This window comes from Phoenix dactylifera, chromosome 16, assembly GCF_051530095.1.
Source record: "Phoenix dactylifera cultivar Ajwa chromosome 16, Ajwa_hap1_PhDact_Kaust_v1.1, whole genome shotgun sequence".
NCBI classification, from domain to species: Eukaryota; Viridiplantae; Streptophyta; class Magnoliopsida; order Arecales; family Arecaceae; genus Phoenix; species Phoenix dactylifera.
In genome coordinates this window covers 20,175,773-20,194,484 of record NC_143205.1, presented here as the reverse complement: position 1 = coordinate 20,194,484, position 18,712 = coordinate 20,175,773, and the positions used below count along the sequence as shown (strand labels likewise).

General features: G+C 37.5%; 1 protein-coding gene across 5 annotated transcripts; it reads left to right on the top strand.

Annotated features, from left to right (window-relative positions):
* The first annotated feature begins 1,039 nt into the window (after positions 1-1,039).
* On the top strand, positions 1,040-17,887 carry LOC103716371 (katanin p80 WD40 repeat-containing subunit B1 homolog KTN80.4-like). Of its 5 annotated transcripts, XM_088712822.2 has the most exons (20): positions 1,076-1,602; positions 1,964-2,094; positions 2,248-2,365; positions 2,474-2,700; positions 2,958-3,060; positions 5,511-5,581; positions 7,075-7,149; positions 7,217-7,360; positions 7,497-7,674; positions 7,795-7,920; positions 8,197-8,322; positions 11,278-11,334; positions 11,418-11,536; positions 12,346-12,471; positions 14,918-14,992; positions 15,073-15,185; positions 16,698-16,814; positions 16,917-16,985; positions 17,235-17,337; positions 17,514-17,887. In XM_088712822.2, exons 1-19 carry the CDS (start codon positions 1,572-1,574, stop codon positions 17,296-17,298), a joined length of 2,070 nt encoding a protein of 689 aa, XP_088568948.2. In that variant the 5' UTR covers positions 1,076-1,571; the 3' UTR covers positions 17,299-17,337; positions 17,514-17,887. The 5 variants fall into 5 exon arrangements, with proteins under 5 accessions (XP_038971058.2, XP_008802561.3, XP_088568949.1 ...); XM_039115130.3 differs by having other exon boundaries at positions 1,040-1,602; positions 7,795-8,322; XM_089927875.1 differs by having other exon boundaries at positions 1,060-1,602; positions 17,235-17,887.
* The last annotated feature ends 825 nt before the right edge of the window (positions 17,888-18,712 follow it).

The window sequence follows — 18,712 nt, the reverse complement described above, 5'->3', positions numbered from 1 at the left end:
CCCAAAATTTAAAAGCTGTGAATTGTAGTTCACACTGCAGGTACCTTTTGTCCGCAAACACAATATGATCAACGTTTAGTAGTTTTCAACCATAGAAAAAAAAACTAAAAGCCACATGTCAATTAAAGATTAGTGGCTTAGCATGTCTCGCAAGCATAGCTCCCCACCCAATCCTAGCCCTCCATATATACTATTATTTGTTATTTTACAAAATTTGAGAGAGAGAGAGGGACCAAAGAACCAAGCACATAGAGAAAATAACCAAGGAGCCAAGTATATGTTGTTAACATGTTGATAGGCTAGTGTGCTAGAGAAAGCAAATTTTTTTGTGTGGTAGTTTTGATGAACAAATTTCATATAGATAAAATATTGGCCAAAAAAGGATGGAGAGTCAACAATGGTTGTTCTTAATGTTGTGCACGTCCTTCACATCTCTTCATCAAATTTTAGTGTCATTATAGAGGAGAAGAAAAGTACAGCCTACCATAAGAAAAGGATGGGATCAAATATTTATAGCTCTTATTTAGCACAAAAGAAATTTCAGGATCTTTCATAAGTAGAAATCTTCAACTTCTTCTCAATGTGGCATAACTTATGTTCCGCTAAATCATTTCAAAATCATAAGGTTCTTTCGCTTAATTTGTCTCTCCTTCTCTAGGTACTCACTTTATGTTTTTTTTTTCAATATTCTTTTATAAAATATCAATATAATTTTAAGGGAAGTTTCTCACTTCCTCCACTTTCTATTGAAAAAAAAGAAAATATACCGCACTCTCAAAAAAGTAACCTAGGAAAAAGAATAAAAAACAAAGGGCAAAGATCAACGAGAACCAAAAAAAAAAAATGAAAAAATTAGGGGAAAAAAAAGGTAATTTAGAATGAATGGGTTTAAATGATATCTAGATCTGATACTAACCTTATGCAATATTGTCTCAATTATTATCACAGGTGTCTTAAAATTTTAAAAATTTATTAATAATTATGAACTTATAATTTAAGAAATATATGTTATTTATTGGGCTCATTTCAATTTAAAATTAGTGTCATATATTAATAAGTAGATCATGTGGGTGCTACTGTAGTTTAGAAGGAGGAGGGTGCGTTGAGGTGGGGGTGGGGGAGAAGGTTTCTGTTTTTGAACCCAACCAGCCTTCCGAGGAAGCTCCATTTCTTGTTCCCTCTCCTCCTCCTCTCTCTCTCTCTCTCTCTCTCTCGGGCGCGCTCTCGCTTTCGCCTGTATCGAAAGTAGCGAGGAAAGGCACAATCTCTCTGGCCGCCAGTAATACCCTTCGGAGGTTTATAGGGCGGAGTAGCGGCGAGCGGCGGCGGCGATTCCATGAAAGGAGGACGTTTTGCTCGACAGTAGACTGGTTCTTGGGGGATTGGGGACCGATCTTTGTCTATATTTTGGAAGCGGAGAAATGCTGGGGTTTTTCCTTGAGATCCGTTGGGCACGGAAGAGGTCCGATCTAAGATGAGAGAGGGGGAGGTCGGCTCAGAGTGTTGGCGTTGTTGGATCCCTAGAAGACGAGGAAGAAGGAGCTGTTCTTGGATTTTCCGTCGCCACTTTGATGGCGGCCACCAAGCGCGCCTACAAGCTACGTATCCTTTCTCTAGCCCTTCTCTTTTTCGATGAAAGAAAAAAGAAATCGGCCTAGGGTTTGCTCGTTATCAATTTGCGAAGTACATTCTTGGATTGAAAGATCGTTTTTTTTCTTTCTTTTTATTCTTATTTATGTGACCTCTTCTGCTCTTTTTCTGCTTTCGTTTAAAAGAAGTGATCATGAATTTGGATATGATGTCTGAGATCTTACTTTCTTTATTTTTGATTTTGGTTCTTCACACTGCTGAAATTTCTGTGATACTTGATAGTGGTGTTAATGGTAGAAGTTAAAAAAAAAAAAATCTGGGTTTCGGCTATCTGGGACTTGAAATTTGTATGCCTTGACCACGTTAAATGTAGAGGAGTTTGTGGCACATTCTTCCAATGTCAATTGCCTCAAGATTGGGAGGAGAACCTCGAGAGTTCTTGTTACGGGAGGAGAAGACCACAAGGTCAATATTTGGGCTATTGGAAAGCCCAACGCTATACTGGTGGGTGCCTATTTGTCCCTTTTGCTCTTTACTTCGCATTTCCCTTTATGTATTGTCTCAAAGTGGTTCAAATGTTCAAATTTTGCAATGGGATTGTGGATTTTCTAAGCATTTGTTTTAATTGTGTGGCATTCCTTTTCTGGTGACCTGCAGAACCTATCTGGCCATACAAGCGCAATTGAGTCAGTAAGTTTTGATTCATCAGAAGTATTGGTGGCTGCAGGAGCAGCCAGTGGCACAATAAAGTTGTGGGATTTGGAGGAGGCAAAGGGTATGGACCTAATCCCACTCCTGCAGAATGTTTAAAATACTCATGAAAACTGAATTAGTGATGGTGACTACTTCCTGGCAATGGCTGACTTTGGGCTTTATTTTTCAGTTGTTCGCACCCTCACAGGACACAGGTCAAATTGTATATCGGTTGACTTTCATCCATTTGGGGAGTTCTTTGCTTCTGGGTCATTGGATACAAATCTAAAGATATGGGACATAAGAAGGAAGGGATGCATTCACACATACAAAGGGCACACTCGAGGGGTTAATGCTATTAGATTTACTCCTGATGGTCGGTGGATTGTTTCTGGTGGGGAAGATAATATCGTGAAGGTAAAGACTGGTGTCTCGCTTTGATAGTTCCAACAAATTCGCAAAAAGAAATCTAGAATTTGTTCCCATTCACCCCTTATTTAATATTTCTCATAAAGAATTAAATTATAGTATAGCCAATCTCATATAAATGAGAAAGGCCTCCTCATACATTTTTAATGTGCTTTTATTGTCACTTAAAATTGTAATGCATTCCTAGTTGCACCTGTGTAGTCCTATTTATTATAAGCCTTGCTCTAAAATTCTTGTCTCTACAGCTGTGGGATCTGACTGCTGGGAAGCTTTTGCATGATTTCAAGTGCCACGAGGGTCAAATTCAGTGCATAGATTTTCATCCTCATGAGTTTCTCCTTGCAACAGGTTAGATAGAATAGTTCTCAATTATATTTTTAATGAGAGTGTTAATGCTTAGTAGATCAATCAGGTGCATGATACAATTCAAAGAAATTTGAGAAGGAATTTTGAGGGTGAGCTATGATGCAACGGTAAGGTTGCTCTGTTGTGATCTAGAGGTAGTGTGTTTGAAATACAAAAACAGCCTCTCCATATTTGGAGATAAGGCTGCGAGTATCTAGCCCTCCCTAAACTTTGCAATGGCGGGAGCCTCATTTCTTGAGAAGAAATCTTGGAACATGCATTCTCGCTGTCCTTTTTGGCAATTAAAATTGGTGAAATAAAAGCAAAAGATATATGCAAAGTGAATTTAAGGGAACTTATTGACTTTTTTTTATATTGTCTATAAGTTTCAAGACTAACAAATTAAATGTATGTACGACATTGACAGACCTTAGGAACCAGCCTTAGGGAGCAAAATATTTTGACTATTTTCTTCAGTGAAGAGTAATTTGCCATTTAAAATACCTATATTCTGACTTTACATATTCATTTGATTTTATATAATCCAAAATAAATCTATTTATTGAAGGGTAGAAGAATTTTAAAGGCAAGCATTAAGGTTACCAAAAATATCCTCAATTTAGCTTTTTTTTGCTTAGAAATTATGGAGTGGAATGGTACAAGATTGCATCATGGTTTAAATGGACAAGGAATGGGAGTTCAAGTATGAGACAAATTCAATTTTCAAGGATGGCTTTAATTAGCAATCACTTATTCTATGTTTGCAGCGGTACCAATTGTTTCAGTTTTTTGGTCTTGTGCAATAGCTGTTAATTGAACATGTGAAATGAATGTCAAGCTTCATGGCGTCTAGAAGCATCTAATGTGACATACTTTAAGAAAACTTAGTAGGTCGTCACATCCATACTTTATTTGTGCATGTCCTTATGTGTGGAATGATTTGCATGTGCATGTCGTTTATGTGTGGAATGATTTGCATATGGGTAAGGCCACAGCTGAATAAAGTGAATGGGACACTAATAGATGTTATTTTAGACTTAAAACAAATTGCTAGAATGGGAAGGGGATGACCTGAGATGTCATAACTTTATACGTGCATACATACATATATATATATATATGATGGCAGCTGCCACTCCCAGTGCAGCTACTATGGAAGAAGAAATCCAAGTGGGTGCCATTGAGGTCCGTCTTCCTGATCCGATGCAAGTTGGATGGAACCTATCTCAGAAGACCCCTTCCAATGATGGTCGTCCTCCGCAAACTGTGCCCTAGTCACTACATTAGTTTAGTCTTGACTTTAACCTGCACTTTCACTTAAAAGAAAGCTGGCCTATACTTAACTAGTGGAACGTACTTAAGTCTGTTTAACCCTTATTATGCAAGGCTTCTTTCTGACTACCGGGATTGAATCTCTATCTCTATGTTCTACTTTCTTTCCCAGCTTATATACCTGCATCAATCCTATTTGAAGGTCTCATTCAAAACGGATTAGGTGTCAAGAGTATCCCACTTAAAATCTTTACTGAACTATGATCGGCCATCATATTAGCAAATAAATATACTCCCGAGCTTAATGCACTAAAACAATGAGGGATTAGCTCAAGGAGTACTAATTATGGTGCTACCTAGCCTGACTTTTGTTGAAGGGGCCCATCTCACTACTTATATAATATTATATGTATGTATGTATATAAATGCATTTGAGTTTCTTATTTTGGAATATGCTAGTGTGAAAGTAACTAATTTGTGCCAAATGTTACATGCACTTGGATGTCGCTGGTAGGTAAGGGTGCACTGTCTGATCTTTCACATCCCTTAAACTTGGGACGTGGGAATATCTGCATCTAGGAACTAGTTCGTTCAACGTTTTGTTTGTTGAAAAACAGAATAGTGCATTATGAAATGGCTTTGGAGCAACATTGGAGTGAAGAACAAGTAACGGAGTATCCTTGAAGTTCTAAAAGTTCAAGTTCAGAGAAGGGAACTCATTGTTTTTAATGAATAACAGGATCTTGGTTCAAGTTGGTCATTTTAATGTATTCTGTGATTTGACCTTCTCATTCTTGTTTCGGTAGACCATTGCAGTTTGATATTTCTAAGCTGATTTTCCCAGCAATTCTTTCATTTATGCTACCATTTTTCTGTAATCATGATCTCTTTTACTTTTATTTTTTTAATGCATGCTCTGTACTAACAAATAATGTTGAATTGTGTCGTGCACTTTCTTTTGAAAACATTATCTCTATCAGTTACATGGAAAGTTTATCATGTGCATACCTGTGCCACTTTATGATAAGGGTCTTCTTATACAGTCAGCTGGTACATAGCTGCTTTTTTCTTCAGATACATAATTATATGTAGAACTCTGTTTCTATGTTAAGAATCAGGAGAATATGCTCTAAATTTTCTTTAGTAACATATTTATTGATTTCTTTTTAAAACTTATGCAGGTTCAGCTGATAAAACTGTAAAATTCTGGGACCTTGAAACATTTGAATTGATTGGATCTGCTGGGCCTGAGGTATTTTATAACTTTATCAGCATTGACTTTTATATTTTATGGATATTTATACTCATTTAGTTTTTTGTCTAACTTTTCTCTTAAATGGCCCCATTATTATTTCATGTTTTCTTTATTATGTATTGCGAATATTGGTGATATTGATATTGATTCTATTAGGCATAGAACTTCGATTTTGCTTAGTAAAGCCCTAGAGAAGTGGGAGTTTTAAAGGGCTGGGGTTATATTTGAGGGGATCCAGGTCAGAAGATAATGTTTTGAAAATATGGGTTGTCTGGATCTTACTTTGAGACAGACACCTGGACTTCTAATAAGGGGCATAAGATGGTTTGGTGCTGTCTACCTTGGAAGATCCTTCCTCAACAAGAGACTTGATATCAGAGTTCCTGGGGCTTCACTAAAATGGCCAGCATTATCATGATTGCTTTTCCCTCTTCACATGAAAATATCTTTTTTTTTTATTGCAGCTTTTGGTTTTTTCTTCCCAAGGAAGGGTGGTCTTAAATGGCAACTGTTGCTTTCAGAATGTGGAAATAAATTTGATTCTCATCTTTTCACATAATTCAGGATGGCTTTGTGATTATAGGAGATCAGGAGAAGTTGTGACATCCTCTGGATGTGTTTGAAAGATTTTCAAATATCACTTGCCTGTTGGGGTAGAAGGGCCTTTGTGGTTGGATGGACGAAGAAGAACTGCAACTTATCCCCTTTTATTATGCAATTTTGAAAGAGAATTAGCCTCCTGAAAGAAAAATTAAGGAAGTCATGGTTAATAAATTATGAGAATGACAGGCTTTTTGTATTTGAAATAATTGGGGATGGATTAGTGTGGGAATATTGGTTTTGAAATTTAAGAGTTTGATGTAGCGAATTTGCCTTATTTTGTATCATTTATTGATTTTTGCTCTTGGATTCCATCCTTATATTTTTATTTTTTTTTGGCTTCTCATAGTAATTTCGGTAATTTTAACTTTTTCAGTAACAAATGTGGTTTCTGAAGCAGGAATTATCTGCCATATCCTCTGTCATCATAGACAAACCTTATCCAATTTGGAGTTTCAGATATTATATCCCAACAGACCTTTATTCATATCTACTGCTCCTTGAGATGTTGCTATCAATTCATTTGTTAAAGAGCTTCTGTGAGTTCCAACCCTAAGTAAACTCTCACCTATTCATGGAAAAACAAGTTTTCCACTTTTCAGTGCTCCTCCATATGTATCTTGAATGTTGGCAGTAAAAAGGACTGTCTTTCAACTTCTTCTTTGTATTTTTCAGACTCCACTGAAGTCCTAAATTACTGCTTCATTGTGTTCTCTTTTGGTAGAGGCGTTCCAGTGACCCATCCGAGCAATTTCTTTGCATCTTATTTCAGTATTTAATCTTGTTTCAAATTGTTGATGCTACTAAACAATGAAGAATGAAATATCCTGCCTTTAGTGTTTAACTTCTTAATATAAATGATTGAAGCATCATTAATTTTTGAATTCCAGACAACTGGTGTACGTTCGATGACATTCAATCCTGATGGGAGAACTCTTCTTTGTGGATTGCATGAAAGTCTGAAGGTAAGTTTCATTTTTTCTGTCTGTTTCCATGAACTTAGCTCAAATATTTACCTTAATTGTTGTTCAGGTTTTCTCCTGGGAACCAGTAAGATGTCATGATGCTGTGGATGTTGGTTGGTCCAGACTGTCAGACCTGAACACTCATGAGGGAAAACTTCTTGGATGTTCTTATAATCAAAGTTGTGTTGGAGTTTGGGTCGTGGACCTTTCGGTATGGTCTAATATTCCTCTATTTCTCTTAAGTCTCATTGGTTCGATAACAAATCTCGTTTTGGAGATATGACCTATTTTAAAATTTGATAAAGTTGATACTGTTTTATAAGAGTACCTGACCTCTTGGATTACAGCGCATTGAGCCATATGCAGTTGCTACTGCTGCAAGGTCAAATGGTCATTCAGAACCAAAATCTACTTCAAGCGGTAATTTATCTTTGCAAGCTGACAACAGTTTAAAGGCAAGTATGGGGAGGCTATCAGTTTCACAAAATTTGGAGCCAGCAGTCAAGGAGACAAAACCCGCTTCATGTAGGTTATTCTTCTTTCTCTAATGTGCTTATGTTCATGTAGTTTCTGTACTCGAGATGTTTGAAGCAATATAAAATAATTGAAATAATTTTCGTTTTTTATTCCTTTGCAAAACCAAAGCTACTGGAAGTGTCCCCGGCACCCCTCAAAGGATTGGATCGAGCACTGGCGCAAAAATAACTGCAGCAAATTCAGCAGCAACACCTGGTGCTCCAACTCTCAAGAGAAGTTCATCAAAGAGTCATGGTACAACCAATATTCAGACCTTCAATAAGAATGATGTGATACCTGTTATCGTCCCCAGAACTAGCTCGAGAGTGGAGCTGGGCTCTGATTCTAGAAAAGAAACTGGTGCTGGAAGAACGCTACCATATAGTGTCCAGTCAAAGTTTTCTGATTTCCGGAAGTTATCAAATATTAGGGATGATTCGGATAGATCGGATATTTCCATTCAGTCTGGATTTGTGGGAAATAAAAACTCTGAATCAAATGAAGTTTTGGGCCAAAATTTTCAATCTGCAGGCAGTGGTGTAGATCCTCCAGTGAGTGCTGGAGAACATAGCCTTGATGATGTTAAACGCACTGGGACTGGGAAGCTGGGAGCAAGTCTGTTGACCGAGCCAAGCACAAGTTACAACCATGAAAATGGTATGTCCAGAATCTTAGTAATTTAACATAATGTAAAAAAAAATTATTGTAGATATTGCTTTTAGATGCTTTTTATGTGGGCCTCATTTTTTGCGTGCCACTTTCATGCGTCTTCTCATTATCAGATTTTCGGTGTCCTGATTTCTTTTCAGTTGCTTTCATCATTTCTGTTCTCTCTATTTCTAGTGCAGAATAAAGCTCTTTAAGCCTTGCAACAATGAAGACTTTATTTGATCTTCACTGGCACCTTTTTATTAGTCGTCAGTGGTGCAATATTGTTGATAAATTGACAATATCAGAACACTCTTACCCCCAAAAAAACAATCAAAACAGAGTCAGATGACACATTTGCTCATCTATATTTTTTCTTGCCTCTATACTTTTCACTGCATATGAATTGACTCCTTAGTTGATGCTGTAGTATGTTAAACTGGTTGAAGTCAAAAGCTTTGCCTATTCATATAACTTTCTTTCCTTAAATTTTGTTACAGACTATGATATTTACATTTCAGCCTTCCTTTCTAAGTGTCTCTTATCATTTAGATGCAAAAGCATAGCCTTATGACATTAGACTTTTCTACTTCCCAATCACAATGGTGTTATAATTCTTGTTATGGTAGTTGTAGCACTTGCACCTTGGTGGTAAGATTGGTTATGCATATGTTAAGTGCTTCTTGTTCTGTTTGTATATTGTGGTTATTACTTTATTTAGTAGTCAATAACCAAGTGTTAATTTGTTTTTCTATAAAAAATAATATTCAAGAGAAAAATCAATAAAAAATCCACACTGCATATTTATCATTTACTAAGACCTTGTCTGATAGATTGAATTAATGCATCATATTATGAAACCATATAACTGTAACATGAATACAATTCTCGTAACTATGTTGCTAGTGTTTGTCCCATGGTCTACCAAACCGAACCAAACCGCCGGGTTTTGGGGCATACCGGCCGAAAGTGGTGTGGAATCAAGTCGATTTGGCCTCTTGATTTGGGTCAGTTCGGGCCATCCAGTAACCAGAAAGAGAGGAGTAGACCATAGGATGACATTCTCTCCTATCTTCAAGAATTATGAAAGGAATTGATAACGGGAGTAGAATGATTCAAACATCGGGATTAAATTTTGGAGATCAACAGACAAATTGATTGCACACTGGATTGAAGAACCCCTCACTTGATGAAGTTCTCTCCGAGAAATTTTTTATTGATATATCAGAAGCCACCCTTTATGCAATATATTAGAAGCATATATAGGACATGGCCCCTAATTCAGGCATCAAACTTAATACAAAATCATACTAAAAATAGGATCCAATAATAAAGAAGCATATAAGAATTATTCAACTACAATATGGAAACTGGCTAAAATTTGATAGTCTCCAATAGAAAATTTATTGGAAAATCATAAAATATGAATAAAATCAATTATTTACTTGTCGAAGTCTTCGCTTGCGAATCCACTGGCTCCTAAGAAGCTTGGCATGGTCTAGTCATAGTACCTATTGTCTGCAGTCTGCACCCTATGCGACATCAAGAAAGGTGGGTTTTGCAAGGAAAAACTCGTATCTTGCACCACAAGATTAGGTTCATAATAAAAATTTAAAATCCTTTTCCTAATTAAACGGCATTGAAATTGGGGTGGTCCTGATCATAGCAGTTTCCATATCTGTAGAGAATGACAAAGGCTAGGATGTGTAGATCTCATATAGATCTCCAAGAAAGAGGCTCTCTTCAGTTCATCTAGAAGAGGGACTATTGAATACAAATAACCACAATATTCAGTATTTGAATATAAATTTTGCCCACCATTGATAATATTTTTCATAACCTATGCTATGCCCTTAAGTAGAACAATTCACTACCATCTGGGCTTTTTGTTGCTTAAAAAAATATAACTTAGGGCGCACAATGATATGCATTTACGTACTAAGTTACAACTGTATGTTTAATTATTACAATTACATCCATTAAGCAATCGCACAGTCTCTCAAGACTATATGACATGAAATAACATTAAAACACTCTTAAATCATAATTTAAAGATCCATAGACTTTAAAATAACCTTAAAATCAAAAAAAAAAATATTGAATCTGTACCGAACTAGTACACATATCGATACAGTTCAACTCGGTACTTTATCGTATTAGTATCTGATTGGTGCAGTCCTCTGTACCGAGGTTGCAGATCTTGGTTTGTCCTATACATCCGTTGCTTGCAAAATGTTTTTGCCATATTAGAGCTTACTTACATGCTAGGGAGCAAGTGTGGGAGCAGATTCACAGATGTGGGTGCAGGGTGGTAAATCATTCAAAGAATTTATGAAATGAAGTGCTTAGGATTTAGGAAGCAGCCATGGCAGACAGTTTCCAGTCGGCTTTTGAAGTGGGTGGGACACCCTAGGATTCCTGCTACTGAGTGCCCGAGATTGCCAGAAAAAGGGGCATATATTCAACTCTTTAATATTTCATATTTGATATATATATATATATATGATTTAATGATTATTTCTATTTATTAAATTCTTCTATATATTAAGATTCTTCATATGGAAGAATCTTGAAAACCATGCAAGAATTAATACTTGCTATGGGTGCTGATAAGTATTCCAAGTTAAGGACCTCAACTAATTGGAGGAACCAATTTTACGAGATATTATTTCAGCTACCATTATCTATTCTCTCCACTTAGATGAAATGTCGGTTAACAAAATTAAATTTCTGGATACTCAATAAAAATGCTCTGTATATAGAGGTTGTGGAGCTCAATTGCTTTGGTTTTTACTTTAATTACTTAACTTTTAATTATGCATTTTGCTTGGAAGAAGCTCTCTTTGTTAAATGTTGACATGTATGTTGTAAGTGTTTAGTTTAGAATTTTAGCTGCTGCAATTAGTATGATGCCTTGTAAAATTTGATTGATGCTCAAAATTGGTATATGCGTGTTTGTGTCAGGTAACTTCAGGGCCCATAAGCCAAGGGACACATGCTCTGTGGAAGTTCCAAAAGGAGGTATATTTTCCTGTCTATTGTCAATTGATGCATATGAGAGAGACATTTGGCCTACTGTATTTAATTTTATGAGCACTATCTAGGTAAAACAAGATCACTTGTTGCAAGTTGGGAAAAGAGGGAACAATCTCCTAGCTATGAGGGTCCAACACCCAGCAGTTCTTCTGAGACCATGACGGCTACTAATGTCTCATATTCTTTGGTATGATTTCAAACTGACTGCTCATAACCACTACTGTGTAATGAAGCTTCCCTAATAAATGAGACAATAGTTTCATTGTTATACAGTGTAAAGTCTCAAATTGATAAGCAGTTGCTTAATCTATTTGCCAAGCTCAAAATGCAAATATATTTTTGTTAATGCATGGATATAAAAATCTTATGCTGCTAGCAATATATGATAATGCTGTGTACCTTCTTGACTCATGTCATTCTTTTTACAAAACAGTTGGAAACTTACTGTTTATCATTTTGATTCTTGCAGAACTGTTCCATGAAATACTTATGTTGAATAGTTAATTGTCTGATGAGTACATTAGATTTTCCCTTTAAAAAAAGGAATTGCTCATGACATACTGTTCTTCTCCTTTTTGTCATATGATCCTACTGGATGGATTTTGAAATGACCTTCTTCTTGCATAATTTCATCCTTGGCCAAATGTTCTCCCATGATTTTCCTTTTTTCTATGCATTTGCATGGCTCTTTAATTTTAGTGAATTCAGGATGCTTATCCACCTGAAGTGCAAAAATAAAATTGTGTATTTGTATAGGTTACAGATTTAAGATCTTCAAATTAAGAACTTTTTTGACTTGTTTGATAAGTAATAATACATAATATACTTCGTTTCTGATGCTGGCCTTTTTGGTCCCCTTGTTTGCTTTGTTTATATAGGTCAGCTACTGTAGACCAATTATTGTTTGCATTGCTTGCTAATTTATTTGTATATCTACCTTCTTCTTTTTCCTCTATATATCTGTTCATGTGCTATTATGTTTTGTTGTTTGACCAGAGAGGGCACCCTCCATCAGTTGGAAAAGAAACAGTCTCTGCTAATGATGAAGATACCATTGCTGATCTGATGGAACAACATCAACAATTCCTAAATTCTGCACAGACTCGGTTGACAAAATTACAGGTGATTTGTGATGATGAATTTGCTTATAGATATTATTGTTTTGACATGCGAAGATACTACAACCCACAATACTGACCTGCAAACCTAATCCCATAGATTTGATATCATTTTATATGCAGTTATCATTCTGTCCAAGTTGTGGTTCATAAGAATAATAATTATATGAGACATGTTGGCTTAGAAACATATTGTTTAATACAATTTCATAAATCTTTCTGATTAAAGTTTCGGAAAAGAACTTCAAATAATTAGATCGTTAGTTTTTAATTTTAAATTCATTTGAGTACTGTTTGTCTCTTGAACAAATTGGTGAATTGGTTACATCTAGTTAATTTTCCATGAGAAATGCAGCTCTTGCTTTTGTCTTGGATTTTTAACTTTTCCTTTTCAAACAGCAAGGAAAGATGCAAAATCAACGGTGGGGATTCTACCTCCTCACTTCTCCCTAGTTGGGCTTTAACTAAATGAGCAACTTACAGGTTATGCTGACAGGTGACAAGTAGCATTCTATAAGTATGCTACATATCTATGGTGCTGGACTGCTGGGTAAGCATCTGCAGAAGCTACGCCAAAAAATACATTGAGGAGCGCAAACAGATTTTTGTTACATACAATTAGCTTGCCGAGTTATCAATGATTGACTTGTTTTTATGTGCATAAAATTTTAAAAAGTATATAAATAAAATCCGAAAAAAACAAGTAATTCATGTACATAGAAACCATTATCTCCAAGTTGGAAATTTGTGTACTTGCCATATTTTGGCAAAAGTCGCATAAACATGAGTGCATGCTAGAGAGTTTGCAAATAGGAGGTTAGTAGCATTGCATTCCATGTATACGCACTCTTGTTGTTGATGCAAAACAGAATTAGAATGATGAAAGAAAATGAAAAAGCAATTCTGATACTGCACAAGTTATCACAAGCAGCCAGTCAGTTGCTTTTTTGCTCTTAACCTATCATATTAGACTAGGGCTGGAAACAAGACGAGCCGGGTTGGGCTAGCCCTCCACTTGGGCCCGGCCCAAAAAATTTTGTTGGGCGTCGGGCTAGGCTTAGACCCAAAAATTTTGGAAAATTCAGGCCCGAGCCGAAGCCTAGGCCCACCTGAAACCAGATTGGGCCGGCCCAAATTAGCCGAAAATGATGCCAAAAAAAAACTTGTATACCAAGCTGATGCCTAATACCTCACATTTTTCCCCATAACAGGAGCATCCCAAATGTCCTCTAATAAAGAGGAAAGAAACCAATTCCCCGATTTCTAAATTACATTATAGCCAGTGATGGTGTTCAAAACCAAGAGAAAAAAAAGAAGACTAACACACAAGCACATAAATTAAATTAATTAATGAAGGTCAATAGATCAAAAGAAACTAGCTAGTATGAGAGAAAATGGAGAGGGGGGCTCATGAGGTCGGGATGGAGGAAGATGATGTCACCAAGGACAATGATGGCCCTGAACTCGTCGAGCGAGCGGGCGACGCCGAGCCCCTAATTGACACCATCGGCCTCGCAGCAGATCTAGGCAAACTCCGCATATTCCATGCAGCTCCTTGGGATCCTCCTCAGCCACGCCTGTGTTGCTTCCATCTGCACCGCTCGCAGCACCTTCCTCGCCTCCATCAAGATCCGCTCTTCCTCCTCCCTCACCATCGTTGGCGGGGATCTGGGCAATGGCAACAATTCGAAGGGCAAGGCTCGCTCACAGGACCAAAGAGGATGGAGAGGCAGCGGAGGCGGAGGAGACCCTAGTGGAGGGGAGATGGGAGATTATTGGCCTTTGAGATTCGTTCGAGCCTTCGAGTCTTAGAGATGTAGCGCCTTGCGCCCCTCGCACGATCACGGCTGGAACCCAACAATGAAGTGAACCAAAATAGCTTGGATAGACCACCTAGTATGTTGTGACTTGGGCCTATTCTGGAAATGATTCCGGGATGGCTCCGGGCCAGCGTTCGGGCTTAGTTTTGGGCCTTATTCTGGCTCAGGCTTGGGCCGAGCTTATGCTGGGCTAAGGATCTAAGTGAGCCTTGCCCGAAAAATATATGGGCTCTACATTTAAGCCCAAACCCGATCCAAAGTCTCTCAGGCGTAGACCATAGCCCGACACGAGGTTTGCCCGGCCCCACTTCCAGCTCTATATTAGACTAGTTTCATAATTATATCGCTGTTTACTTGTTTAGTTTGGCAACTGAAAATGTGACTAGTTTTTCTCTTTATGTGAATATAAAATTATAGTATAATCTTTGGCTTTGCCAAAAGTTGCACCTTATTTTATGACATCATAATCAGGAAACAGTTTCATAGCTTTATAGCATCATTGCATGATTTTTAAATTTCAAACAAGTGATCCAGACCTCTAGGAAGTGGACTCAGATGACTTAATTGCTGCATGTCATTTGATATTTAACCCTAGAGATTGCATCTAAACCTTATATATGTGACTTACAGGTTGTTCACCGACTTTGGGAAAGAAATGATTTCAGGGGCGTCATCCATGCAATGGAAAAGATGTCTGATCATGCTGTAGGTATTTTATGGAGTTTTCCTTTATGAGTGTTAGTATACAAGGAGCTGGATGTTACCTTGATAGTCCTACAATGCAGGTCTCTGCTGATGTAGTAAGCATTTGGACAGAAAGAAGTGATAACATAACTCTGGATATATTCACTTGTCTCCTACCAGTCCTCACTAGCCTTCTAGAGAGTAAAATGGATAGGTACGTTCAACATGTTCCTTATAGTGATTATCTTGCTTCTTGCATAATTGTGATGCAATGGGCCAGGCTTGGGCTGAGAAAATCTAAATTTTCAATAGATCTGGCATGATCAGTCCTATATAAGGTAAATTTTTCTTATCCCGCCTCTATCATCATTTGGTGCAAGCATGATAGGCTTGCACCTAGCATTCCTTGCATGTATTTTCCTTTAGTCACTTGTAGGTTACTTAGATGCTAGTAGTGGCTCAAGTTGGTCTTAAGTGGCCCCAGTTCTTCAGCAACCCCTTGCAAAGCCAAAATTTTTGGCTGGATAATAGCTGTCTCATTTTGGTCAGTTCCCTTGATTCATTCTCACTTAAATATGAGACATTTTTTTCAGTCAACAAGTGAACCCGTGGCATTTGAATTGTTTTCTTCTGCTATAGTTTCTTTTTGTTCCTTGTATTGTCTACCTCTGTCCATCTGTTCTTCTTCCTCTTCTCCTTCTTGTTGTTTCAGAAGATACTGGTCATTGTTAGAGGTTGAAAATCTGAAGTTTAACTTTCCCTAATATTTCATCCTTCTAAGTAGCATGGCCAAATTTCTCTTGCAAAGGCCTAGTTGATTATAAGCTACTTGTCAGTACTTCTGCACTTCAATCAAATGTTCCGATGAGTATGCCCTACCTATTCCTTTTTCATTATTTTTGTTATTTTCTATCCATTCGCATGGTTAATGAGATCTCTCCGTAACTTCTTGATGGTTTCTAGACCTCAAATAAAGTTTATGTAACCATTTTTTTTATTTTTACAAAAAATGGCAAAAAAGACTGGTACAAAAATCATAAATATTGTCAGGGGCCACACTGGATATTTCAAATCATCAGTTTATCACACTGGATCTCAAGACTGATTTGCAAGTATAACTTTAGCTGTTAATATTGATTCAGTTCTTCATTTCCAAGCCTGGTCCAATTCAATTTGGGTTTTAATTGAAGTAATTGTTATATCTACGTTATTGATCCTTTGGTTTTGTCAAGTTAAATTGGATCAGTTATAACCCAAAACAGACCACAAGAAACATGTATATGTTGTCTTAGCTTTAAGAAGAAATTCACATACAAAAAAGTGGCAAATATCATGTAGTCATTATCAACAACATACGCTGCATAAGATCAATTAACAGTCACATCTAAGCTATCGTTAATGACACCAATAGATGATTTAACTTGATTGAACTCATTACTAATGGTAAAATTTAGCTTCTCAAATTTGAGGAGGATCTTCTTATATTCTATTAGTTTTGTGTCAATTCAAGTGCTGATCATCCATATGATGCATATCAATATATCTGAAACAGGCCATATTTGCGATTAGAGCCTGATCCAAATGATTTTGGTTCAGATGGACCAGGTCATTTTTAGGTGCACTTTGTACTGGAAATGGGTTGATCCAATCAACTTGCTGCATTATTTATTTCTGGCTGTAACTTGAATGCCCGTTGCTATTGCACACTGACACCATATGGTTTTAGGCATTTAGGCATTTCATTGGAGATTCTGCTGAAGCTTGTCAGAACCTTCGGCCTTGTGATCCATTCAACTTTATCAGCTGCTCCATCCGTTGGCGTGGACCTTCAAGCAGAGCAGAGGTTTGTTTTCATTTGACAACACTTGTATGTCTTTTTTTTTTTCCGGTTGGCAAGGTGCTGGTTCATTTTATTCCTCCATCCCTTTCATTCTGTTCATGCCAGGCGGGAGCGGTGCAACTTATGCTTCATTGAGCTGGAAAAGGCCAAGCACAGTCTTTCTACTCTCACAAGGTGAGTTTACCCCTGCTACTATAGGAACTTAAAGATTTGACCAGGTCTGTTGTCATGAAGAACCACTAGCCTGTCATGTCAGGGGATGAACTGATTCAAGAATTTGTATCTGTAGCATAGATCAACTATTTGACTTGAGATGCTACGGCAAGAGTTGCTTCTCAGTATCTTTTGGAAAACCTGGTCACTTACACTAGGCAATATTCAGTATTTCTGTCATGTGATTCCTTTTTTTCTTCGGTTAAACAGAAGAGGAGGGTCTACTGCCAAGGCTGCACAGGAGCTCAACCTTGCTCTTCAGGAAGTGCTGTGACTGACTGACTGACAGATTTGTATACACATGCATAGTTAGGTGATTGTCATTCTTTAGCTCTTTCAACCCACCAATGTTGTAAAGCTAAAAGTTCAGGCTGCTTCTCAGGAGCTTTTTAGGGCATCAGGGTGCTGAAGCCCAGCAGTAACAACAGATGTGTTTCCTGTTTTATTTATGTTCGTACACTTACTAATTGAGCACCAAGCTCTTTGTAGCTCCAGAAGCTGAAGCAAATGGTGAACAGGGGCGTTGCTGAAGAGCTATCTATATTTGGCAGCAACAGAACAAGCTCAGACTTCCCCAGAACATGTGAACAGCTAATCTTGATACGGAGAGCCCTTGCTGCCCCTTTATAACAGTTGGTTGCTTGAGGCTTGTATCATTTTTTGTTACATAACACAGTTGGTCCTATAAAGTGTGTTTTTTGTTTACTTGGTATTGGAGGCTGACCCATCCAATGTTTGGGTGAGAAGGGACGGGAGCAACTTCATGTTCACGGTGCTTTTTCCTTGTATCGGTTACAGGCAGTGGGAAATGTTTTATTGATACTCGTAAGCAGAACTTTTGAGGCCTCGCGCTGAGCTAAAAATGATGATATCTAATCTATATTAGTGTATGCTGCAGCTGCATCCCCCAAGATTACGATGCTGTTCTGCTTGCTGCCTACTGGAATTGTTTTAGGTCAAAACTGATTTGCATGTTGATCGTTGTTTTTCTAATCCATCGGAAGAAACCGAAACCAAGAGAAACCAAACGTTATCCTTACAAATAATAATAATAATACAAGGGGATCATAGGAAATCCCCTTTCTGTTGGTCAAATAATGAGTGCTAAAATGCTAGTTTTGGTAGCAATGCAAAGGCCGTGGGGGTTTGAGGTGCCGGTCTGGTAATTTAATGGTGTTGCACGTTTGGATCCTTCATCGATACGAATGAATGGATAGAATGGCGAAAGCAGGCCTTATTTATTGGAGGCTTCCCATAAATCCATGTGCTTAAGAAATTCTTCTGACTCCATTCGAATCCATCTTTCCTGTTTGAAAGCATCGATATCAGAAACAATTGCAGGTATAGTTGTATGCCTCTTTTTGACGGTAGAAAGAAAACAGGCATAGAAAATAAATGTTTGGTAACATCCCAGATGACAATTTTATTTTCCAGTGTTCTTCAAGAAAATATACCCATGCAACTTGGATCCAAAATTCCTGATAGAAGCCGCATTCACCAACGCAAAAACACAACCTTTAAAAAGGCCTCAAATCTTCGCACCAAACTTTTCAAGGTCTATTCAACAGCTGAAAAGTTTCATGCCCGTTGCCAGCAAATGCCTCGAAAGCAATAAACTGTTCTCCAACCTTGTCCTCATGGGTTCTCTTTCTTTTTCTGATCCTCTCTCTTTTTCGCGGCACCTGCCT

What these genes read in the sequence shown, in the direction of transcription:
- LOC103716371 (XM_039115130.3), top strand. Translation starts at nt 1,572, where the DNA reads ATGGCGGCCACCAAGCGCGCCTACAAGCTAC. An exon ending in GAAAGCCCAACGCTATACTG is followed by an intron (nt 2,095 to 2,247) that starts GTGGGTGCCTAT and finishes GGTGACCTGCAG; the next exon opens with AACCTATCTGGCCATACAAG. An exon ending in AAGTTACAACCATGAAAATG is followed by an intron (nt 8,323 to 11,277) that starts GTATGTCCAGAA and finishes TGTTTGTGTCAG; the next exon opens with GTAACTTCAGGGCCCATAAG.